At 33.7% G+C, this 27,386-nt stretch overlaps 1 protein-coding gene and 1 long non-coding RNA gene across 2 annotated transcripts in view; one reads left to right on the top strand and one right to left on the bottom strand.

The window, feature by feature from the left end:
- Positions 1–27,386, bottom strand: part of LOC137762387 (uncharacterized) — a 248,290-nt gene that overhangs the window by 169,894 nt on the left and 51,010 nt on the right. The gene's annotated exons all lie outside the window — the stretch shown is intronic.
- On the top strand, positions 5,523–27,155 carry LOC137761714 (calcium-activated chloride channel regulator 1-like). The gene is given in 15 exon segments (XM_068538600.1): positions 5,523–5,681; positions 6,871–7,011; positions 7,213–7,360; positions 8,134–8,242; positions 10,257–10,366; positions 10,369–10,433; positions 14,168–14,402; positions 15,529–15,743; positions 18,472–18,649; positions 20,399–20,496; positions 21,217–21,441; positions 21,570–21,685; positions 21,687–21,838; positions 22,402–22,572; positions 26,815–27,155. Coding segments are annotated over 15 exon segments (2,463 nt in total).

The raw sequence follows: 27,386 nt of genomic DNA on the forward strand, positions 1-27,386 counted from the left end.
AATCATTCTCATCATACCTAGCGTAATGTATTGTACATAGTGGGAATTCACAAACGTCTATTAAATGCACGGCTGTTGAGTGAATTCTTATTAATTGATTAGTGAATATGTAACTCCTAAAATAATAATGCTTTCATACTGGGGTCTTTAGAGATCATTGGTTCTAACACTTTCACTGTCAAGATGCAGATGCAGAAGCCCAAAGAAGTTTAGTAAGCTGCTCAATTTCATCCTTCTAGGTTTTTCAGAATGTTTAAGTCACAAGTTTCAGTTTCTAAAACTACTAGAACAATAAAATAGGTGTGTGTTAGGCCATTGTTAGCCAAGTAGTACAAATTTTGGGACATAATAGGAAAGAGAGCATATGTAGCAGAAATCTATTTATGTATTTGTTCACCCATCATTTTATACATGTTGCTCCCTTAGAAGCTACCAGCCATCTCATAACCACTGATTGATCAATCTTGAGTCCTGAAATGTATTACCCCAATCCTTGGCCATAGTTGCTTGGCTTGGTTGTTGGGATCTTGCCCAAGCTAGGTCAAGCAAGTTTTTTCTCTGAGACTGTTTTAACTTCTCTGATGGAATAAGACAAAAGAGAGCTGTTGGTTACTACATTAACCATCACATGAAGGAAATCTATTTGAATTAAGGGAAAAAAAGTGGTCTCAGACCAGTAGTGCACCCAGATATCTGAAAGACACAAATATAAATCCTTTTTAGAGGAACTCTTTTTAAACTAAGACTTCAAAGATCTTCTGCAAATAAAGGGAAAATGAGCAAATGAAAGTCAAACATCTCTAAACATAAAGAAAACAAGGCATCATGAGTCAGAGCCAATGGAAAAAATAGTATAATCAGACTCACAGAAAATATTACTATTGGAATGAGTGGACACAGAATACAGACCTAATAATGTTTAAAGTATTTTTAAGCTTAAACAAATAAAGGGTAGACTTAAAAGACATGAACAAAAGCAAGCAGATTTTCAAAAGAACCAAAGAGAATGCCTAAAAATATTTTTGTTTGTACAAAGTAAATTAGTAGCACATATAAACCCCAAACACTGGTCTCCTGGCTGTCTATAGAATACTTCTTAAAATATTCCCGTTGCCACTTTACTAAATTTCTTTCTCCAAAACAAGTTTAATCATAATGCATTACAAAATATTTAATTTTCAAAATGCTTATTTTCCTATACTATAAACTGTGTTCCTAACCCATTATGCCAATAATATTTTAGTGTATATGTCTATGTGTGTATGTGTACATGTATCAAACTACTGAAATGAGCTAATTTCAGGGAAGTAGCAAATATTGATTCCTGATAGATAACTATGAAGAGGTGATTTAATACTGTATCCCTCCCTTGGTTTTCCTCTTCTTTCAAATTTTTTAAACTATTCCTCACTTGCTGCCCATAAGTTTAACAAATGTAACATCAACAAAAAAATTCTTTCCTGGCTGTTGAGGAATGAATGGTTAAAATGCAAGCCAATTATGGTTTCTTAGAAACAGTTTACTGTTTATTAACAGGGTTTCTTGAGTATTTAAATGAAAAGACACTACTAAAATCAATTATTCATTAACTGGTATTTAAATTTTTAAGTGATACTGATTTTACTGAAATTTTAGAAATAAGTGTTTTCAAACATCCACTGATTTAGAAAACATATCACAAATCAAGTAAATTGATACTCTTAAATATCACTTTGTGTATCTTATATTTTGAATGGATCTTTTACACTTGCATAATTTTTTAATATCATGCATTGATGATTTGGAAAATACTGGTTCACTGAGTTGTACAAATCTTCTAAATCTTGACACATTTCATTACACAATATCAAAAACTCACATCAATTAATACCACCCACCTCCAACCTTATGAGAAAAGTCTTTAAGTTGTCAATTTTGCAATAACAGATACAGGTTTTCCAAATTCTAATTTTTAAAAGCTCTAATTTTATCATTGTCAACAAATATTGTTGGTTGTCTTCTTCTACATGACATTTTTGAGAAAATATTTGCCAAATATCTATGTCTGAATAACCATAGTTTGCTTGCCAATAGTTCTTTCAAGTAAAAAATGTTGCTTATGAAAAATGCGACTAGTTCAGCTTGCAACTTTTGTCCAAGTGGTTTTCCTGGAGTACAAACATCATACTTTGCTCTGCAGCAGAAGTGCTATTTCATCACAAAGAATATAAAAAGGGTGTGTATTCAAGGTTAGAAATTTAATAACATTAATTTTTACTGCTTCATCAATTCCACTCTTAAGTGAAACAGGCATTATTTTATACTGCAAGTGCTTGGCAGTGAATAATTCAATGATTATAAATACAGTTTAGTGTCACTGCTTATATTTGTGCTAAGGTCCCAGCAGTTTTATCCTCTATGTCTTTTGCATCATCATCAAATGTCAACAAATTCAAAAAGTACAAATACTGTAACTTCTTAGTATTACCATCAAAATAGTTTTGACCCTTTAGGTCCTCTGAAAGAGTCCTGGAGACCTTTAAAGGTCTGCAAACCACACTTTGAAGACCATGGACTTAGATCAACTTGGATTTACCCTTGAGCTTGAGATGGGCGTGACCTTCATTCCAGTCACATGAAAGCCGAAAACATCTGAACAAAACTGAAATTCTACTAGCAAGGGGGAAAGTGTAAGTGGACATTCAGGTAACTTAAAACAATGTAGTAGTTAACAAATTTGGCTATTTGGAGATACTGTTAAATTCAAAAATCACAGTAATAAATTGCATAATAATCAGAGTCTCTAAATTGAAATATTGCTCAGTGATGTAGGAAGAACAACAGAAAATCAACCCAAATAATTATTAGTGTACAGGATGCTGAGTAGACTGGAAGCACCTTGAAGAAGGTAAGGATTATAACTTAATTAATATTATATTCCCCTGCCTAGCAGAGTGCCTGATACTTTGCAAGTGTCCATTAAGTTTGTTGAATAAATGAGTGAATGAATGAGTGAACAGATTTATAAATTAAAAGAATGAAGAGAATATCACAAACACAGAGCACGAATATTGGTAGCAAATAAAATAACATTCCAAAAGTGATGGTATAAAAGAAGCAAAGAAAAAAGAAGGGCTAACAAAATTCTAAGGGAGTATCTACAAGGAGATTAAGCTACCAATTCACTGTATTCTTCAATTTAAAGTTTGTGTAACAGTTGGTTAAATCCAGCATAATCTCTACAGGAATTAACTATGACATCTAAGAATGGCTGGACTGTAGCATGAGTGGGTGTGTGAGGTTGTGATGGTTCATAAATCTCTGAATCAGTACACCATACCCGTAGGTGAACTCTTAACATTTCCTTCTTTATATATCATGTTACAAAGCATGGCATTTGCTTTTAATTCATTTTATGTAACTCTTTGAAAGGTAGTATATATAAAAAATAATTTGCTATTACCTCAACACTTCCGTGAGGCGTCAAGAAAAATATCTTTCAGGAGGAAGAGGCAACAGGAAAATAATAAAGAAATAAATTTTAATAAAGATCATGAAAAGAAACTTGGTTAGAGATTAAGTTTTTGGTATTTTATGACAATATGATTTTTTACCTCTGTTGACCATTTCAATTTCAGATACAACTTAAGAATTGTTTATTGAAAGGTTTTCTGTCCCCAAAATTATCAAAAAATGAATAATTGAATTCTGAAAGACTTGTACTTAAGTTTTCATGGCAAAACAGTCTTTTGAAAATTCCATTATTCAACCTAAAATTGAAACAAGATAAAAATTCTATTGATTTATAGCAATTAATTATAGCAATCCACATTCTCTTTGACCTTGTACTGTCAAGTACTAGTCTGTAATAGAAATAAAAAGAAACTGCTTTCAAAATAATTTTCTAGGCTGATACTCACTGATTCACCCTTTTGAAAAGTAGTATATGTTGCATATACTTTAAAAACATGGATTCTGAAACTGGATTCATAGGCAGTGCCTATGTTTTACTCATTTCTGTACTCTAATTTAAAGAGCAGAACACCGAGCAGTATGGAGATTTCTCAAAAAATAAAAAAAATAGAACTACCATATGATCCAGCAATTCCACTCCTCGATATTTATCCAAAGAAAAGAAAAACATGAAATAGAAAAGATATATGCATCCTTATGTTCATTGTAGCATTATTTACAATAGCCAAGATATGGAAGTAACCCAAGTGCCCATCAATAGATGAATGGACAAAGAAGATGTAGTATATATATTGTAATGGATTATTACCCATAAAAAAGAATGAAATCTTGCCATTTGTGACAACATGGATGGATGTAGAGGGCATTATGCTAGGTGAAATAAGTCAGACAGAGAAAGACAAATACTGTATGATTTCATTTATATGTGAAATATAAAGAATACAACAAACCAGTGAACATAACAAAAAGGAAACAGACTCACAGATATAGAGAACTAGTGATTACCAGTGGGAAGAGGGAAGAAGGGTCGGGCAAGATGGGGGTAGGGGATTAAGAGCTACAAACTACTATGCATAAAATAAGCTACAAGGATATACTGTACAACACAGGGAATATAGCCAATATTTTATAACTGTAAATGTAATATAATCTTTAAAAATTGTGAATCACTAGGTTGTACACCTGAAACTTATATAATATTGTACCTCAACTATACCTCAATTTTTAAAAAGAATCACATGACTGTTAAATGACCAAGGCAAGGGTCAGGTTTAGATTCATCTGACTCTAAAGCCAGCTTACAATGCTATGTGTACAACTATTTCAAGCTAAGGAATATTGGCAGATTTGTGTTCAATCCAAAAAAGAAATCTAATTGAAGCATCTTAAGTTTTCAAGTTATACAAGGACTTAAAGCATTCAGTGCTATTTGAAAACTGAAATACCCAAGAAGTCATCAGAGAAAGTAACAAAAAACTCCATTTCCCGCTTGACCCATAGCTGTTCCCAACCACTGTGCTTATAATATGACTCCCACCTAAAGAAGAATAGAAATCCTAATTCACTGCCACTCCCACTCTAGTTTCTTTATTCATTTTTGGTTTGTTTTGTTTTTAAACACGCCTTTTTCATCTGTTATTTCCTGGTGCTTTTCATTTCAGTTCCTCATCCTTCCACAGAGCACTTTTCTGTAAACAGATCCCAGAACTGGAAAATATCTAATACTATTTGATGATGATGACAATGAAGACAAAGAATGATCACCATGATGAGGATGATGACTACACAAACAATCTAAAAGAATTGCTCAATTCAATGAGTATTTAACACCTTAGCTGTCTTAGAAAGTATGATAAATGTTCAGCATAATCCCCATTGCTACTTAACAATTAAAGAACTCTTTAGAATAAGATAAAGAAGTTCATCAAAATATTTTAGCAATAATATATATATATATTTTAGTAATATATTTTTGCAAATATTTGGGTCTAGAGTCAAATTCCTGAGTTAAGCTGGTACATAAATACTCTCCTTATATTTCCAATAGGTTTATTGTAACATGCGAAAATATGGTGCTCACTCTGAATGTTATTCTGTTCCTAACTTTGCATCTCTTGCCTGGAATGAAAAGCTCAATGGTAAATTTGATTAACAATGGATATGATGGCACTGTCATTGCAATTAACCCCAGTGTGCCAGAAGATGAAAAACTCATTCAAGACATAAAGGTAAGTGACAATTTTATTATCCATTTATATTTATTTCATTGAGTATTTTCAGCTCATGTTGCCTAGGCACATACACACATTCACACAGAGTTGTAACTTTCCAAAATTGCTTAGACAGTATTCGTCATTTATATAGCATGTATCTAAACTGTCAAGATTAATATCTGCTTAGTTTAAATATTATGTATTATATATTAATAGCATTAGTCATTCTCCAAATGAATTATTAAAAGGCCAAACTACTAATATTTTTTCAACTCATTAAGCTAAAAGAAAGACCTTCGAGCTACTGGAGAATTATTTTCTAATCTGATCTTTATGAAGTTACTTTTATAATGTTTCAATAACTAACCTACATTTAAGCCCTAGAGGTTCATTATCTTATATATTTTTTCAGTTTTTTCAGTTGTTCATACTTGTTCAACTCTAAAAATTTTGAAATTCTTAGGTATCTGATCTTAAAGAAAATATTACTTATTTTTGAAGCTGACTTACTTCCTAATTTTATCTGGGTTAGTCATTATAATAAAATACTCTATATATAGCACTCTAATATATACTACTTTCTTTGATCCTCTCAATATCCCTATGAGGTGGTCAAGAATAGAGATTATTAATTACCCTTGTTGTATAAATTGAGAGAAGTTAAGTGATTTGTACAGTCATACAATAAGTAGCAAAACTGGAATTTGAAGCCAATGACCTACATATTTTCAGAAAATCACTGCTTGGTAAAACTTTGCCTTTTATGAACACATTCCTTATGAGACGATAACTCAAAATAAATCTAGCAAAATGGTTTTTTCAATTAACAACAGTATAAAATCTACCAAACTTTAAACTCCCAACCCCATTTTAAGCACCTCTGTTCAATTCAATAAGCAACTTGCCAACAGACTGCCAGTCTTAATCACCTTTATATCTCACCTAGTACCCTCACTCCCTGTTCCAACCCATAACGCTGAATGCAGGTCTGGATAAGTGAAAAATAAAGAATTGATTTCTAAGTATATAAAAATGAGAGTTTACAGACTGGAGAAATATAGTAAAATGTAACCTATTTTTCAGTTAGTCTTTGCCAAAATATTTGGGGAGAGGGGCTTAAATTAGCTTCTTCTTGTTTGTATGTACACTTTCATGTTCATTTCATTGTGAAATTGTTACTACAAGGTATTTTTAATTTTGTCAGGAAATGGTAACTGAAGCTTCTACTTACCTGTTTCATGCCACCAAACGAAGAGTTTATTTCAGGAATGTAAGCATTTTAATTCCAATGACGTGGAAGTCAAAATCTGAGTCCTTAATGCCAAAACAAGAAGCATATGACCAGGTAGGGTATTTTATCTCGCTCCTAAACTGTTTCTTTCTTCCTGTGATTTAAAAAAATTAATACTCATAATTTTTTAGTAATTACTAATGACTACTTTAGTATTTAAATTAATAATATTACTGGTCTTAATTTAGATGAAAAATTCCTTGTTTCTATTGCTCTTGGGATCTGTTTTGGCTTGTTTGCTCTTCTGCTTTTTAGGCAGATGTCATAGTTGCTAATCCTTACCTAAAATATGGAGATGATCCCTATACACTTCAACATGGAAAATGTGGAGAAAAAGGACAATATATACATTTTACTCCAAACTTCTTGTTGACTAATAATTTGCCTATCTATGGGTCCTGAGGTAGGGATATCTATTTTATACTTCTATTTTTATTTCCACTGGAAACAAATATAACACTGTGATTAATGGGTTTTTTTTTTTTTATTTTTAAAGGAAAAAATAGGTATTAATACCTTTGGAAATTTACTAGTTATGTTCAACCTAATTATATTTATTTTTGTGTGTGTTTAATAATAAAATTAACCATTTATTGATACTAACCCATTTTAACTTCTTTGGCCTAATGAAAGTTGTCAATTTCTAGATTTCCTTGACTCAGTTAGGTTGAGGATATGGGGAAGGGAGACTTAAAATATAAGGAAAATAGTTAAATACAGGTTTCCCCCACTATCCAAAAGAAGCGTTTCTATGAAACCTTTCATAAGTCAAAATTGTATACAGCAAAGAAGCAATTACCTTAGGACACATCTTGTTAACAGATGAACAAAATATGTCGAGATAAAGCACAGATGCTCACAGACACAGTTCAAATCTATGGGGTTTAAGGGTGAGATGCTGAGTGCAGTTCCCAGGGAAGGAGCTTGGTGGTGCCATTCTTCCTGCTCTGGGTGTGTGCTGTCTGTAAAACAGCTGGCTGCAAAACAAATGCTGATTGCTATTTCTACTTTTCACCTTTTTTCATAAAAGCAAAAGTTCTCTTCAAACTTCTTTCTGTTAGCAAAAACAGGTACTAAGGTCTTTCGTAAAAGTGAAGCGGTGTAACGTGAACTTTCATAAAGCCGGGATACGTGTATTTTAAACATAAATTTATAAGTGGCAATATTCTCTCATAGGCAGAGTGTTTGTCCATGAGTGGGCCCATCTCCGATGGGGAATATTTGATAAGTATAATGTGAACCAGGCATTCTATATTTCCAGAAGAAACACTATTGAAGCAACAAGGTATCATTCTATTAAACAAATCTGTTTTCAAAACTTTTGACTTATGACTTTTTAATTTTCTGTACTAGGCAAACAAAGGCTACCTCAGTGGTTGAATGCTCATAGAGTTTATTGCGATATCCAACCTGCCCCACTATATATCTGTCCAACAATTTCTGGTATTACACCTTGGAATCAAGATCAATCAAAATTTGGGGAAAACTTCAGTATTCATGGGAGTTGTACTAAAAATATGTTATTGTCAGAGGAAAGAGAAAGAAAAAAGTTGTACCCTAAAACTTAAGATATCTGAGAATTAGAGTTCAAGTTCCTACCCAATCTTTTATTCCGTTTGATTCATAACTTTTTAAGGTGAATCTGTTTCATTGAAATCAATTAAACTGTTAGAGCCTCATATTAAATATATTTATTTTTCATTTAATCTTGAGCTTAAAGAAAAGAAGTACTTTTCATAAGGATAAGTGAGAAAATTATTTTTTAAGAAGTATAATTCTGGGTAGATTTAGACAGGTCCTATTTATGAATAGACGAGATATTTAAATTAAAAATGTCAAGCACATGGAGTAGTTAATGAGTATTAAAGAACAATAGAAATCAGTGTAATAGAAAATAAGTCTTTAGGATAAAAAAACATATTAGAGAAAAGAGGTGTGGTAGAAAAATGCCTTTGTGTTGTTTGCTTTATCTCTCCTAAGCTGCCTGGAATCTTTCACACAGAGGAGGCTTTCAACCCAGGACACTCATTACTGTCACCTCCTCCCACGCAGCTCCTCCCAGCACCACCTCCCTTATTCAAACAACGCTTGTTCATCCTTCAAGACTCAGTTTAAATGCTTCTTCCCTAAGTGTCTTTCCTCTCCCTCCATTTGGGGTTAGACATCCTTGACACTGTTCCCAAAGCAATGTGCGTGGGCTCCTGTCACACTGGGCAGTAATTGTCTGTGTTTTAAGATCCTTGAGGGCTGATTTTTTTTTTTTAATCCCCTAGCCTTGGGCATGGTACAAAGTAAAAGCTAAACAAAGAATGTATCAAACAACCAATTTTTAATAAATTAATGAAAAATAAATGTTTCCTTATCAGTCATAAAAAGAGATATATTAGTAAAAACAAGTATCTAATATAACATTTATTGAGCTCCTACTGTGTGCCAGGCACTTTGCTGGAGGCAGTGTAAGTTTAGTTTTCAGGCTTTTACTCTAGAGCTAACCCTCTTGGAAAACATGACTAACCATCTCCTTTAATCCTTGCAATACAAATAAATTTATTTAAATAGACTAATGTTTTGAAGTTTAATATTAACACAGAATGGGAGTAAATCCTGCAGATAAACAAGAACTCCTTTTATCTTTTACCCATACCCCACCCCACCTCATTCTCTGCCAGGACCTTGACAATTATCTTACTTATAAAGACCAAAATGTTGGAATGCACAAGCATTTCCATGCAGGGTTTATTTTCATTTCTTCTTTCAGTCTAGCTCAGTGATTTTCAAATGTAAATTGTAAAATGCTGTAAACACAAAAACCACACATGGTTTTGTATGTTTGGTATACATGCATATATGTATACACCTATATAGCAATATATATATTTGTGTGTATATATATATATGTACATATGTACCATACATAAGAAATTTAAGAGGGTTTTAAGCATAATATTGACTCTCCCCTCCCTGCTGGGAAGCAACTCCTCTGTATCTCTTAACTCACTTAATTTTCACAACATCCTTGTGAGTTAGGAATTATCATCTTAAGCTCAAGGTGACAAGGATAATAGATATATTAATCACATTAATGAGCAGTGAACATTATGAAATATGAATTAACATTACCATTCTTGTTGAAATCAATGGTAAATAGGGGGAGGACACTGTGCCTACTTTTGTCAAAATGGAATTTTGGTACATGGTCTATAGCAATTATCACTGAGGGAATGATTTTAGGATGCTAATCTTTATTCATAATTTCTCTGGCCTTCATGTACAAATATAATCTAATTCGTTCATCACAGATGTTCAATTCATATTACTGGTATAAACGTGGTTTTCAAGAAATGCCAGGGAGGCAGCTGCATGACAAGGCCATGCAGAGGTGACTCATAGACAAGGCTGTATGAAGCAAAATATTCATCCCAGAAAAATCCCAGACTGCAAGGGAGTCCATTATGTTTATGCAAAGTCTCCATTCTGTAAGTACCTTCTTTTTCTAGTCTCACAAAGGAACCCTTTAGGAAAAATTAATTAGGGAAGCTGGATTTTCTACTATGAAATTATATATACCAATAGAAATAAGGGAAATTACTAAGACAGTTAATTAATAGCCATTTTATCCAGTCCTGTGTATCCAGTCTTGTCAGGGTGTATCTGGAAATTATTCCACCTTCTCTTACTAACCTGCTTTTTTTTTTTCTTCAGAGGTAGAACTGTACCCTTCTCATTAGCATCACAGAATTTCTTATTACATCCCTTCCCTCATTTGACTTCTGTGGACTTGTGTCTAGAACTACAACCTTACTTTTAATTCTTTCTTCTAAGTGTTATTCATATTACTATTCCAAAGTAATTCATTCTGTAGCTTGGGAAAGTACTGACAGTCTCTATTTTCCATTTTCTTCACACTAAAGCACACTAAGTTTTGCAGAGTGATATTGTGAAAACATAAACAGTTCTGTCTCTACAGAACAACAAAAGAGGAAAGGTTCACAATCACCAATCTGACCGATTAAAAAATAACAACACAATAATTCAAGTTCCAAAGCTAATGTTTGACCTGAAATATTTGGTTAAATGTATAAACCTCAGTAGATAAGAACAGGTGACTTAGAGTCAGACAGATCTGATGTCAAAACCCAGTCTGTCATTTTCGAGCTGTGTTACTATGAGCAAACTGCTAAATCTGAGATTTAATTCTCTAGTCTTTTAAATAGGAATTATAAAACTCACTTTACAGTGTTATTGCTGTTAGTTTTATGAGAGCTAATATAAAGAAAGTACGATTACAGTGCTTAGCACAAGGTGAGTATAAAATAAACTTAAAATTTTTTATTTTTTAAATTTATAAAATATTTGGATAATAGGAAATTGTCTCTTTCCCTGGATAAATCCAGCCTTAATTAATGCAAACTTATTATAGCTACCTAATGAAAGTTTCCAAACATGTAAAAAAGACTTTAAAATATGAAACATATGAAAGTTATCAAAAACAACAAATCAAGATAAAGTATACTATCTCTAGATAGTAAACTAACATTTAAAAGAAGCAAATTTTCACATACCAAATTACTAGCAACATAGACTTCTATGCGTAGAGGTTTGGAAAGGCCTATTCTTTCCAATAAGATTTAAATTGTTTTGGAGTCTAGGGCATTAATGATGAAGGACCTGAGTAAAAATATAGACTCGATATTTTTTTCTAAAACTCCTAAATGAATCCAATGAGATATTTAAGTAGAAATTGTTTTCCAGCTTAATAAAACACCCTCCTGGGAATATTTGAAACATAAATCTAGAAGTTTCACTTTAACCTGCTGAATCTGGATCCACAAAGGCAGCCAAAGTTCAGCATCCAAATAGAATATCAGATCATGTGACACAAGAGGATAATTGGAATATATACTGTCTGTATCAAACTATAAATTCCAAAAGCATTTGACTATGAGGAGATAACTCATGCTGCCTACCTGAAAAATAAATAATAATGAAAGAAAATCATGTAACTGAAATATGGAGGGCAACTAATTATGTAAGATATGGCTCAGAGATAAATACTGTACTTTAACCATATATCTTGTGCATAATAACACAACCTTCTAATTATCGTAACATAGACTAAATATATTGCATAGCATCTGTACCCAGGGCATAAGCTCAGACCCGAGAGAAATATGATCTGAAATAATGAATATTCAAGTCCATGATTTTCTTTCTTTAAAATTCATTATTCCCACTTCATGTCCAGCACCATGTTAGGAACTGAAAAAATATAGAAATAATTAAAAATAACTGTTCTTGAAGAACTCAATTTAGTGAGAGAGGTAGAGATAAAAGAAAAATAAATATGAATACAAAGTAGGAAGAAATAGAAACTAAGTGCCATGAGAGTACAGCAAATGTCTCCAGTTGGAGGTCAGAAAATTGTGTCTAATGAGATGAGTTTTGAGCTGGGATTTGGAAATAAAATTAGTATGAACTTGCTAAAGCAGGAAGGGGAAGGGTATTCTAGGCAAAGAAACAGGTTTACAGAAACAAAGATGGAAAAATACAGGGATGAGAGGGAGGGGATAATGGGATAATATGTATACATATAGCTGATTCGCTTTGTTATACAGCAGAAACTAACACAACATTGTAAAGCAATTATACTCCACTAAAGATGTAAAAAGAAAGAAAGAAAGAAAAAAGATTTAAAAAAAGAAGAAAAATACAGGATGCCACACATGACTGTACAAGTTGAGCACTGCCCAAATTACTTGCATCATGGTCACTAAAGATTTTCGTATTTATTAGAACACTTTTCAGTTAGACAGCAATAAAAGAACTTGAGAAAAGGGCACCTTTTTCTAACTTGCACAAATTTCCTTTTCCATTTGTATTAGCGAGAGCCTTGTGAAAGTTTCTGGCATAATCTAAGGACAGGAGAAAGTTCAATGTTCTATAAGCAAAGCATACATGGTGAGGAAGAAGCAAGAAATGAGATTGAAACACAAAATTGGAACCTACAAAACTAAGGTGTTTGGATTTTATTTTATCAACTTCAGACTAGTGATGTAACCAGCTTATCCTTTCAGGATGATAATTTGTTTTTGACTGTGAAAAACAGAAGGAAGTGAGATAGTGGAGGCAGGGAGACCAGTTGGAGGGCCATGGCAATAGGCAGATAAGACACCTGAAGGCCCTGAATAAAGGCAGTGACAGTAGCAAGAGGAGCCACATTTGGTAGGCATTTCATATCATCAAGTTGATTATAAATCACTGTTTTGACTGAAAACTATATTTTTCTCCCATCCAATATAACCCCTTCTGAAAAATGTAGATCAGAAACTTAACAGAAGGAAAACAAACTCTTAAAACTTGAATAAAAGGTATTCAAGTTTAATAATTTAGTTCTAAATCTGAGCTTACAGCAGGAGATTTATATGAGGAGGGCATTTAAAAAAACAAAATGATATTTATAAAGCTGAGGCTTTACTGCAAGACGAATTCTTTCCTGAATGCTACTAGTTTATGCTCGTGTTTTTCCAAGTTACTACGTTTTCAAAACTTGGAGGATTTTCATAGATTCTATAGTAATGAAATATTTGGCAGAATTACTGGATACAACTCACCATTTGCAACTCAAAGAGAAGCAATCACATTTCCTCATTTTCTTCCCACATTTTCATTATTTTTTGGGGAATATTATTTTATTTATGTCTAAGTTCACCAGAGCCAATTACATTTGAGATTGTTAGAATATCTGTTCTCAAGTTTTTCAATAAACTATAAAGAGATAGAAAATACTTAGGCAATTAAAGAAGGCCATTTTCTTTACCCCACTTTTAGGGGGAAGCTAGAAATTACTGCAAATCCTGTCCCTTTTTCCATTAAACTTATTTCAAGGCTTGAGTCCCCCGAGAGTCTAGAAGGGAAAGTAAGAAGTTAGCTTAAGCAGTTGCGTCAGCCGCCATCATCCCCCAGTGCTATGATCTACCTATACCTAAAAGAATTACCAAATAAATTTCCAGTGCATAGTGATGGTTTTAATTTGCTTTTTCTCCATTCAAGTATGCAAAATGGATGTGAGAATGTTAGATTATGAAACAATTTTTAATTGTCAGGAGATAAAATCTGTGGAGGATGTATAAGGCAGCCAACTGTATATTTGGAAAGGAAGGTAATGCCTCGTCAGTTACCGTACTATTGGCTTTCAACTGATTTTTCCCAGGTGACTGAATTTTGTACAGAAAAAACACATGATACAGAAGCTCCAAACCTACAAAACAAAATGTGCAATGGCAGAACCACATGGGATGTAATCATGGACTCTGATGACTTTCAGAATATATCTCCCATGACAGAAATGAATCCACCGACTCATCCTACATTTTCGTTACTCAAGTCCAAACAGCAGGTAGTCTGTTTGTTATTTGATAAATCTGGAAGCATGAATTCAGTAAGACGTTTATTTGTTAGCTCTCCTAAATTAGGTATTTAAGCTAATAGAAATATAATTTAATCTTAGGTTTAGTTCTACTAAGCTAACTAAAAAATATTTTTATTATTCTAATAAATTTTAGTACAGTGATTTTATATGGACAAGCACTAGAAGATAATATACTAAAATAAAAATAATTGTTATATTAAGGTTATTGGATTATGGATGATGTTTATTCTTTAACTTTTAGTTCTAACAAACTAGAAATAACATAACTGAACAAAAAGAAAAGACAAAAATCATCCATAATTCTATGGAGCATATGTCATTCCTATCTTTTTTCTGTTCATGTATTTTGTTTCTCCTCCTCAGAAATGTGATTATATCTTATATAATGTTTTATAATATGATTTTTTTACTTACTATACCTTAAACACTCCCCAAGGAAAAAAACGATTCCATGACACAAGTTTTAATGGTCATATGGTATGCACATATTATAATTTAGTCAAATAACCCCCATTATTGGACATTTTGGTGATTTTCAACTTATCAAAAATTATGTTGCAACAAACATTTTTGTGTGCATTTTTAAATTATTTCCTTACTGTTCAAGAAGAAGGTATAAAATTTTAAGGCTTTTCCAAGTATAAAATGACTGATTTTTAAAGTTTTTCTTTAATATTATTTCTTTATAATATAATGAAGAAGTTAAACGCTAAAATACAGTAATCAATTATTATTATGATCTCTGGCCCATGAACTTTGTCTTTCACCAATCTGTCAAGGTTGGAGGAAACTCAGGAATTGTTCAGACATCTTTTTCTTACAGGAAGACCATCTCTTTTTTTTTTTTTTAATTAATTAATTTATTTTTTTTATATTTATTTTTGGCTGTGTTGGGTCTTCGTTTCTGGGCGAGGGCTTTCTCCAGCTGCGGCAAGCAGGGGCCACTCTTCATCACGGTGCGTGGGCCTCTCACTATCGCGGCCTCTCTTGTTGTGGAGCACAGGCTCCAGACGAGCAGGCTCAATAGTTGTGGCTCACGGGCCTAGTTGCTCCGCGGCATGTGGGATCCTCCTGGACCAGGGTTCGAACCCGTGTCCCCTGCATTGGCAGGCAGATTCTCAACCACTGCACCACCAGGGAAGCCCAAGACCATCTCTTTCGAATGAATCAAGCAGCAGAACTACACTTGATTCAAATTATCAAAAAGGGATCCTTGGTTGGGATGGTTACATTTGACAGTGTTGCTGAAATCCAAAATCATCTAACAAAAATAACTGATGATAATGTTTACCAAAATCTGCCTCAAGAAGCTGATGGTGGAACTTCAATTTGCAGGGGACTCAAAGCAGGATTCCAGGTAAAATAAGAATGCTTTTCTAAATATCACTTGCCATTTATCATTGCTTTTAATTTTGTCCAGCTCTCTTGGAACAAGGGTCATGAGTTTAGAGGTCCCTCACTTAAATAATTTTTAAAGACCTTCTGTTGACTATTGTTCATAGTTGGATCCTCTCTGAGTGTGGTTATTTCACCAACATGCCCTTGAGGAACTGAGCTGTGCTGAGGAGTGGTTAAAGGGAAGAAAAATCCTGTGTGCACATAATCATCATTACTTAGTTAGGAGCTCCTCATTTCTTTAAAACTCCCATAGTCTGAATTTCTAGGAGGAGAAAATAATGCTGTTAAGGGGATTGTGGAAGAGGGAGATTACTAATATTTTTATATTACGGATAAAGAAAACCCCAGTTCATCAAGTTAAATTGACATTTAAAAATCACAAAGATAGAGGTAGTTCCTCAAGTATAGTACCAAACTCAAGACAGATACATAGAAGTTTAATGAAATAAAAATTGTGAACTATATTAAAACACCTTCAGTACTCATTTGAATTTCTTCCAACCTAAGACAGCCTCTATTTAAGCCTATTTATATTCTTTTTCAGTGAAAGGAAAACCGTTTCCTTTCACTGATCCTCTCAATGCCTCAGCTAAAAAGTGGAGACTGTTACTCTTATTTTGGCCACTAGTTAATATCATCTCTTAGCTTTCCTCATGATATCTGTTTGCTGTAAATCATATTGCTTTAAGAAAACACACAAGTTCTAGATCCAGACAAACCTGGAATTCTGGTTCTATTATGCCTAGCTAAATGACTGTGGGTGAGTTACTCAACTAAGAAAGTCTCAGTTTCCTCAATTAATGAAATGTGGAAAGTAACAGAACCTATCTCATTTAATAGGAACTATGTCAGATAAATAAGGGCTCCCCTAATGTTCACAGCAACATCATTTACAATAGCCATGATATGGAAGCAACCCAAGTGTTCATCAAGAGATGAATGAATAAAGAAGATGTAGGGTGTATGTATGTATATATATAATACATATATACAATGGAATATTACTCAGCCATAAAAAAGAATGGAATTCTTCCATTTGCAACAATGTGGATGGACCTAGAGGGTATGATGCTTAGGAAAATAAGTCAGACAGAGAAAGACAAAAACTCTGTTACCAATTATATGTAGAATCTAGAAAATAACACAAACGAATGTATATGACAAAACAGAAACAGACTCACAGATATAGAGAACACTCTAGTGGTTACCAGTGGGGACAGGAAAGGGAAAGGTGCAAGATTAGGGTATGGTATTAAGAGATACAAACTACTACATATAAAATAAGTAAGCAACAAGGATATATTGTATAGCACTGGGAAATATAGCCATTATTTTGTAATAACTTTAAATAGAGTATAATTCATAAAGAGTGAATTACTATGTTGTACACCTGAAACTAATATAACATTGTAAATCAACTATAATTCAATAAAAAATATAAACAAGTGCTCAAGAAAGGATTGCTATTATTATAAAAATCATAATTCATATATATGTCTACTCACTTCTAAAATATGACAGTACTATATCTTGGGAATATGTTATAATGTTTGCACATGTTGGTTCATATATGTTTTTCTTAATATGTTTTGATATATATCTATGACATTTTGACCACAGAGTCTATTACTGAAGAGATTATATCAAATTACATTCAAACATTAAAAAACGTCTGTTACTCATGTAAAGAAACCATATCAACATATAAGCTTTTACTTACAGAATCATAATAATATCTGAAATTTATTGAGCATATACTACATTAGTGCCTATGTTAAATGCTTTACATTCATGATCTTACTTTATCGTTACCATTAATTTTTTAGTCAGGCACTGTTTTTATGCCCATTTTGCACATAAAGAAACTGAGGTTCAGAGTAATTAAATATCTTTCTCAAGATCATAGAGTCAGTAATTGGTAAATCTGGTCTTTCTTACTCCAAAGTTCAAAAAGGTAATCATTACAGTGAGCTATTTATAGAACTCTATTATAAATATATATTCATATATAAGAATGATAGAGAAACTAAACACTAGCTATTCTATTTAGCAAATGGTGGAGCAAGAATTTACTCTCAATTTGTCTGAGTAAATTGTCTTAGCCACTACTTTTGGTAAAAATCAGGAAAATACCCCCAAAATTATAATACTTGATAAATTCAGGAACTTCCTTCTTCATGACAGGTCAATGTTTTTTCCAGGAAATCCTGAGATTCTTCAATTAGCAACTAAAATGCGTTAAAAGGCACGTCACATCATTTAACTTTGAACACCTGCCTTCAGTCACGGCTTTACAAATGTTGTCTAGTGTGCAACCTTCCAAACTGCCTGGGTCATTTGCCTCTACCCCAAGTATCTCCTGGGATAATAATAATAGCTAACATTCATTGAGTACTTACTATGTGTTAGACATTGTTCTCAGTGTTTTATTCTTTCTCTCTTGGGTAGCTTAAGTATATGTGAAAGCACTGTTAACATTCTGCCTTTGGAAACCTACAAGACCATTGTATGTTACACTCATTTCCAAACCAACAAAACCTGGAATGACAATACAAACAAAGTTTCCTTTTGCCTACTCTGATGCATAGGCCTAAAGACTTCTACAAGACTAAAGAACAGATTTATTCTTAGTTTAATTTATTTAGATATTATATTGTATAATTAATAATCTGTTTTTTTACTATCAGGCAGTTATCCACAGTAACCAAAGCACTTCTGGTTCTGAAATCATATTACTAACTGATGGGGAAGATAATGAAATAAACTTATGCTTTGATGAGGTAAAACAAAGTGGTACGATCATCCATACCATTGCTCTGGGACCTTCTGCTGCCAAAGAACTGGAGACACTGTCAGATATGACAGGTAAACCTTTGGAATAGAGTTTGAATAGAAAACACTTTTTCAGTTTCTCTCATTCCAGGGGCTCTTTCCCTTTAAACTACAAACTGCTCAAAATTTTCCTATCCTAAAAAATTAATCTTTGTCCTTTCCTTGTCCTTGTCCTTCAAATTAATATATTTCCTCTCCCCACCCCCACTTCTCTCCATTTCTACCTATATTAGCTTTTTCTGATATTAGTCAACATTTTCTGTCTTCATTCATTTCTCACCACTTTCTACCAATACCACCAAAATGAAACTTCTTTCTCCATGGTTACTAATGACATTCAACTGCAGTTCCAAAATTCTGGCTCAGTATCTGTCCTGCTCAATCTTAAAGTAGAGATTCAAATAGCCCTATTTCACTGAGGAAGAAATATAAACCTAGAGAATAGAAATGATTTGCCCAAGGCTAGAGTTAGAGACCTGATTACCAAGTCTTGCTCTCTGAAATCCATTCTTTTCCAGCTCCTGACACCTAAGTTATCTCCCTCTTCATTAACTCCTGTATCATTGATTTTCTGCACTTAATTTTTACTTTATTCTAAACTGTCATTCTCTAATTGTTTTGGTATATCTTAGATACAACTAGAAAATAAGCAGCTAGTTTAAAAATTGTCTTTAATTTTCATAATGTTATTTGGTGATTAGATCAGTTTTACTAATGTGGAAAGCACTTAAATCTAATGATTGATATAAAAATAATATTTGGCTAGTTTTTTTTCTTTGTTCTAACATATTTTGAGCAAGGTTTAGTTATTGTAGGATTACATCTAGGATACTGATATACTAAAAGTTCCTAAGGTCTGGGAAATTCATCTTCTGTAAGTTTAAAAAGAAACTTTTTAATGTATTTTATAGTATATTGATAAGAGTATAATAGCAAACATGGGCTTCCCTGATGGCGCAGTGGTTGAGAGTCTGCCTGCCAATGCAGGGGGCGCGGGTTCGAGCCCTGGTCTGGGAGGATCCCGCATACCGCGGAGCAACTGGGCCCCTGAGCCACAATTACTGAGCCTGCGCGTCTGGAGCCTGTGCTCCACAACAAGAGAGGCCGCGATAGTGAGAGGCCCGCGCACCGCGATGAAGAGTGGCCCCCGCTTGCCGCAGCTGGAGAAAGCCCTCGCACAGAAACGAAGACCCAACTCAATCATAAATAAATAAATAAATAAATAAATAAATAATTTTAAAAAAAAATAGCAAACATGATTTTCCCATTTAAAATTAGTATTATATGGAATATTACTCAGCCATAATGATGAATGAAATAATGCCATTTGCAGCAACAAGGATGGACCTAGAGATTGTCATACTGAGTGAAGTCAGACAGAGAAAGACAAATATCATATGATATCGCTTATATGTGGAATCTAAAAAAATGGTACAAATGAACTTATTTACAAAACAGAAAGAGTCACAGATGTAGAAAACAAACTTATGGTTACCAGGGGCGAAAGCAGGGGGAGGGATAAATTGGGAGACTGGGATTGACATATACACACTACTATATATAAAATAGATAACTAATAAGGACCTACTGTATAGCACAGGGAACTCTACTCAACAGGGAAAAGAATCTAAAAAAGAGTGGATATATGTATATGTATAACTGATTCGCTTTGCTGTATACCTGAAACTAACACAACATTGTGAATCAACTATACTCCAATAAAAATTTAAAAAATAAAATAAAATTAGTATTATAAAGGTAAATAAAATTCCATTTTGGGAGGACATTGTTTTTATGCCAATAAAGACATAAATGGCCTTACTAATGCGTTCAGTAGAATTTCATCTAGAAGTGGCAGCATCACTCAGCAGGCTATTCAGGTCAGTATCTTTAAAAAAATTCTTTGCCTTTTCACACTTGTAATAACATATTTTTTTTTTTTAATAAATGTATGCAGGCATCTCATTCTGGTTTAGTGACCCTTTTTTTAAAAAAATTAATTAATTTATTTATTTTTGACTGTGTTGCGTCTTCGTTTCCGTGCGAGGGCTTTCTCCAGTTGCGGCGAGCGGGGGCCACTCTTCATCGCGGTGCGCGGCGGGACTCTTACTGTCGCGTCCTCTCCTGTTGCGGAGCGCAGGCTCCAGACGCGCAGGCTCAGTAATTGTGGCTCACGGGTCCAGTTGCTCCGCGGCATGTGGGATCATCCCAGACCAGGGCTCGAACCCGTGTCCCCTGCATTGGCAGGGAGACTCTCAACCACTGCGCCACCAGGGAAGCCCTGTAATAACTTTTTATTATCCTAAATAGCAACTTCTTTCTCTAATAAATAACTATTCTGCCTGAAAACATTTCAGGTGTAAAATCCTTATTGAATTTGCTTTTTGTGACACTTATAGTCACTTTTTCTTTTGATTTTTCTATTTTTTATCAGTATAAATGCTTTTTATTTGCAAAATTCTTCAAAATCATTCTTAGTTATTTTAATTGAAATCTTAAAAGTATATTTAGAATTACTCTGAACTGACTAAACTTTGAAATGTTACTAACTGTAATAACAAATCAGTTTCACATGTTGGTTGTTTTTATTTATGTAACAGTTGGAAAGCAAAGCCTTGACAAATACAGGAAGGAAATGGATAAATGGTACAGTGCCTGTGGACAGTACAATTGGAAATGCCACTTTCTTTGTTGTCACATGGACAATACAAAAGCCAGAAATTCTTCTCCAAGATCCACAAGGAAAGAAATATAAAACCTCAGATTTCAAAGAAGATAAGCTAAATATTCGATCTGCTCATCTTTGAATACCAGGTATTGCAGAGGTAAGAATATTTTTTTATTTTCTCCATGCTTTATCAACCAATTTTGAGGAAAAAATGAAGATAACATCATACACAGGAGTAGGAAGATATTACAAAAGCTCTCAAATAGCTATTTTTAAAATTTTCAGACAGGTACTTGGACTTACAGCCTTCTAAATAATCATGCCAGCCTTCAAATGCAAACGCTGACAGTGACTACTCGAGCAAGAAGTCCTACTACACTCCTAGTAATTGCAACAGGTCACAAGTCAAAATACAGCCCATTACCCTAACCTACTGATTGTTTATGCACAAGTCAGTCAAGGGTTTTTGCCTGTACTGGGAATCAATGTAACAGCCATTATAGAAACCGAAGATGGACATCAAGTAACATTAGAGCTATGGGACAATGGTGCAGGTAATAAGAATCTGCGTCAACTTCCACTGAACTTAAAATCCTACTATAATCACATGACTTAGAAGTCAAAATTTCCTATATATGCTAATGAAACATATTTTAAGTGAATTTAATTTTAATGTTTTTAAAACTTTTTAACTTTTCAATTAGTTATCTTGTCTAGGCATAAGCATGAGCACATTTATCTTCTTTAAATTTTATGAACAATTTTGTCTTTCCCATGTAACAAGAGTACAGTTTTTCTCTATTTTCATTAGTGTCGGTGTTTTGCATATGCTTTCTCCAGTTTAGTTATATTTTACTTATTTTGTTAGGATTCTCTTATGAAATAATAGTAGCTAATATTAATTGAATGCTTACCATGAATTAGACTTTTCCAAAGTCAAAGGTTGGCAAGTGGCCAAGCCAGGTTTTGAACCCAAGTAGTCTGATTCTAGGGTTCATGTGCTTAAAAAATTGTGCTATACTATCTCCCAAAATAGCTTCCATCATTAGTGCTCATGAACAGTTGATATTGTCATTTTTACTTTGTTGTATGTCTAATATTACATTTCAATATCGAGGTGCTGATACTGTCAAGAATGATGGCATCTACTCAAGATATTTTACAGATTATCATGGAAGTGGTAGATACAGTTTAAAAGGACATGCCCAGGCAAGAAACAACATGGCTAGGCTAAGTTTAAGACAACAACAGAGCAAAGCTCCGTACACACCAGGCTATGTTGAAAATGGTAACTGGCATTAAAATAGAAATGTGTCATTTATTTAGGTAAATTATATGTGGCAAGCATTTAAATTATAATGTACTATGGAAAACCTAGTTATATAGTTATATAATCACCTTTATGTTTCAAAACCATATTTATGTTAACAGACCTAGCATAGGACTATGCTTGCAATATGTTTTGTTTACGTCTCCTTCGGTTCATTTACATTGAAAAAAAAAATTACTGAGCACCTCCTAGGTGGCAAGCATTTTGCTAGATACTGGAGCTACAAAGATATATAAGGCACCATCCTTGTCCTCAAAGAATTTACAGTCAAGAGGTAAAGACGGATAGGTTAAAAGATAGTACTAAGATTGCACAATGTCTCCTCATCAATTTTATTTATTTATTTTTTAATATTTATTTATTTATTTGGCTGCCTTGGGTCTTAGTTGCAGGATCTTCATTTGCAGCATGTGGGATCTTTTGTTGTGGCACGCGGGCTCTTTGTTGCGGTGCAGGCTCTTCGTTTTGGGGCACGAGCTCCTCTCTAGTTAGAGCCTGTGGGCTCAGTAGCAGCAGTGAGCGGGCTCTCTAGTTGTGGCACGCAGGCTCTTGAGTGTGCAGACTTAGTCGCCCCACAGCATGTGGAATATTAGTTCCCAGACCAGGGATCGCACCCATGTCCCCTATATTGGAGGCAGATTCTTACCCACTGGACCACCAGGGAAGTCTCTCCTCATCAATTTTTTTTTAAATTAAATAATTAATTAAATAATTAATTAAATAATTAAGGCTCTAGGCACGCGGGCTTCAGTGGTTGCAGCACATGGGCTCAGTAGTTGTGGCTCGGGGCTCTAGAGCGCACGCTCAGTAGTTGTGGCTCACAGGCTTAGTTGCTCCACGGCATGTGGGATCTTCCTGGACCCAGGCTCGAACCCATATCCCCTGCATTGGCAGGCGGATTCTTAAGCACTGTACCACCAGGGAAGCCCTAGACTAGTAGATTCTTATGGGGTAAAGCCAATCTTGCTATTTTCCCTTTAAGGTGGTAAAATGAAAGCAATATGCATATCAATAGACACATATCTCAGAGGTTGTCAGTGCTGAAAAGCCACTTTCAATGCTCTTTCTCCTGGGTTATAATAAACCCCTTACTATATGCTCTCAAAAGAAATGATGCTTTTTAATCTTTCATTTCCCATGTATCTATATTTCTTTTTGTCATTATTACACAATGGAAAAAAATCATTCTAAAGCCAAAGGAAACATAAAATACCCATGAAATGCTCTTTGTACTTCAATATTGAGATTCTTATCATGACAGCTCTGAAATACATCATGACCCTTAAAAATACAGTGAAATTAAAAAGAAACTTCCACTGAAAAAGACATAAATGAAATTATCTGACCAAATGTTTAATTCTGAATTGAATTCAGTTAAGACCAAGACTTCAGTTCATGATTGGCTTCATAATAAACATCCCTTACGCTGATTATAGGAACTAAAAGAAGGAAGAAAGTATTTCATATGTACATTGGGAGAGAAAACAAAAATCAAAAAAAACTTCACTGTGTTTAACCTCAAATGCCTCAAATAGGTGGGATCTGATCGTCCTCTTTCCTTGTGACAAGTAGGAAGGTACTGTAGTTGCTATCAAATTTTACCCTTAGGCACTGCAAAACGAGGTAGTAGAAGTATCTCAAAAAATAAATATCTATATAATTTCAAATTAAAAACTTAAATTTTCTGGGACCCAATTTCCATACCTGTCAAATATGCAAATCAGACTATATGACCTAGAATTACTAAAACAAGTAGATGTAATTCTAATATTTTATGATCCTCTAATTTTGTCATTTTGGGCATCAACTGAATAACTCTATTGTTGGTCAACAAGTAATATTTTTATTAAGGTGTAATTGGCCTACAACACTATGTTAGTTCCAAGTGCATAACATAGTGATTTGATATATCTATACAATACAAAATGATCACCACTTTAAGTCTAGTTACCATCTGTCACCATACTAAATTACTATAGTATTACTGACTATATTCCCCATGCTGTACATTTCATCCCCATGACTCATTTATTTTGTAAAAGTTTGTACCTCTTAATCTCCCTCACCTATTTCACTCATTCCCCCCACTCCCCTCCCCTTTGGCAAATACTTATTTGTTCTCTGTATCTATGAGTCTATTTCTGTTTTGTTATGTTTGTTCATTTGTTTTGCTTTTTAGATTCCACATGTAAGTGAAATCATGTGGTATTTGTCCTTTTCTGTCTGACATAATTCACTTAGCATAATACCCTCTGGGTCCATCCATGTTGTCACAAAAGGCAAGACTTCATTTTTTTTATGGCCGAGTAATATTCCATTGTATATATATATACCACATCTTCTTTATCCATTCATCTGTCAATGGACACTTAGGTGGTCCATATCTTGGCTATTGAAAATAATGCTGCAATGAACATAGAAGTGCATATATCTTTTTGAATTAGGGTTTTTGTTTTCTTCAGAAAAATACCCAGAAGTAGAATTGCTGGATCGTATGGTAGTTCTATTTTTAATTCTTTTAGTAATCTCCATACCGTTTTCCATAGTGGCTGCACCAACCAACATTCCCACCAACAGTGCAAGAGGATTCCCTTTTCTCCACATTCTCACCAACACTTGTTATTTGTGGTCTTTTTGATAAAATACATTCTGACAGGTGCAAGGTAGTTTTGATTTGCATTTCCCTGATGATTGGTGATGTTGAGCATCTTTTCATGTGTCTGTTGGGGCCTAGAAGTAATTAAGGAGGTCAAATACATGCCCAACACAGTATCAGATACTCTAGTTCATACAAAAGGAGTACTCTAGTTCATACAAAAACATACTTTTGCTGTCAAGAATAATATGTTCAAATTGAAAAGATAAACTGAACCTCTATAAAACTGGAAAACTCCTTTCCATGCAATGAGAGTTCATGGAAGAGAGTCATAAGGGGATGAAATACATGACCAGGACTTCATGAAGAAACTGGACCTCCTGTTGGGCCTTGAAGAATGAGTACAAATTGCATAGATAGGGAGAGGGAGGCACATTCCAGGGAGTCATGACAGGGAAAAAAGGAACTAAATAATATGATCAAAGTCAAGAAAGCAAAATTTCACAATGAAATATTTGAATTAAAGTAAAGGATGGATGGATAGATAGATAGATCCACCTCAATGGAATGCAGAGAGGATGTAAAGAGTAGTGGAATAGGTCAGATCGATAAGGCCTATTTATTGAAAGACTAGAATTTTAAGGCACAGGGCCTGAATTTAAAAAAAAAAAAAACACTAAATTGAAGTTATTCACCACATGCTTAAAACATCTTCAGCATTTCATGAAAAAAAATAAAGTATTCATTTCAAAGAAGACATCTGATGTTTTATTGTTCATGGCATTTCATAATGTGAGAATATATTTCTATATCGATGGCCCTTGTAGATTTCTAAAAGCATTTTGAAATGAAACATTCATCAGCATCTTTCTTTCCTTTCTTGATAAAGTAACAGTAATAATAGCTAATATTTCAAACACTTATTAACTCCCAGACATTGTGCTAAATACTTTTCATGCATTATCATATATAATTCTCATCACTAGCATTCCGTAGATATTTGTTGAATGAATTGAATGACCAATTCTCTATTTTACAGATCAGAAAACTAAAGGTAAGAAGGGGTAAATAAATTTTTCTTTGTTACAGCTAGAAAATAGTAGAACTAAGGTGCTAATCAAAGTCTGCCTAGCTCCTAAACATGTTTAATTGGTACACATTCCAGCCTCTCTGCCCCCCTTTGCTCTTTATCCTTATCCCTGGCTCCCACTCTACTTATCTGCTCTCTTCCTCACCCGTCCCATTACTCTCTCTCTCAGCTTAATGAGAAATAATACAGGCATAGAGTACTAAATATCTTTACTATGCTCAAACATTATTGTGTTCCTTGTTCTAAATCAAAAGTGGACTCAGTTCTTCATATTTCTATTTCTAAAAAGAAATCTAGATTCCATTTTTAGTACTATACAATTTTGAATTAAATTCTTTGTGATTAGATAACTAGATAAAAAACTGTTCCCATATTTTTTCTTAAAATAAAGATGGAATAACCAGACAAAAAACCTGGTGTGCATTTTTGATAGGCCCCTACATGCAAGGCAATGTGGTTGCAATAAGGCATCCTAGTGATTCTAACATACATGAAATATCTGTTTGTTTTCCAGCCAACAGCTACATTATAAGAATAAGTAAGAGTTTCCTGGATCTCCGAGAAGATTTTGACAATGCTGCTTTAGTGAATACTTCTAGTCTAATACCTAAGGAGGTCAGCTCAATAGAAAATTTTGAATTTAAGTCAGAACCTTTTAAAATAGAAAATGTCACCAAATTCTATATTGCAGTCCAAGCCATCAATGAAGCCAATATCACCTCAGAGGTTTCTAATGTTGCACAAGCAGCCAAGTTTATTCCTCTGCCGGAAGACAGCGTCCCTGCTCTGGGTACCAAAATTTCTGCAATCAGCTTGGCAATTTTTGTATTAGTTATGATTTTATCTGTATTTTAAACTAGGAATTGTATCAGAACTGAAGTTCAATGTTATACATATTTGGTAAACATTTAATTAGAATTTAATTTGCTATATTCATAGTCTATTATAAAGCTCTTTGAAATATACAAGTGAATGTACAAAAGTAGTAAATTTCCTAAGTACTTGAGTTTAATAGTTCTAATTAGTCTCAATGTAAGCAAAATGAATATACCATTTCCTATCTTTTAAAAATTCCATTTATTAACC

Source organism: Eschrichtius robustus, chromosome 3, assembly GCF_028021215.1.
Source record: "Eschrichtius robustus isolate mEscRob2 chromosome 3, mEscRob2.pri, whole genome shotgun sequence".
Classification (NCBI taxonomy): Eukaryota; Metazoa; Chordata; class Mammalia; order Artiodactyla; family Eschrichtiidae; genus Eschrichtius; species Eschrichtius robustus.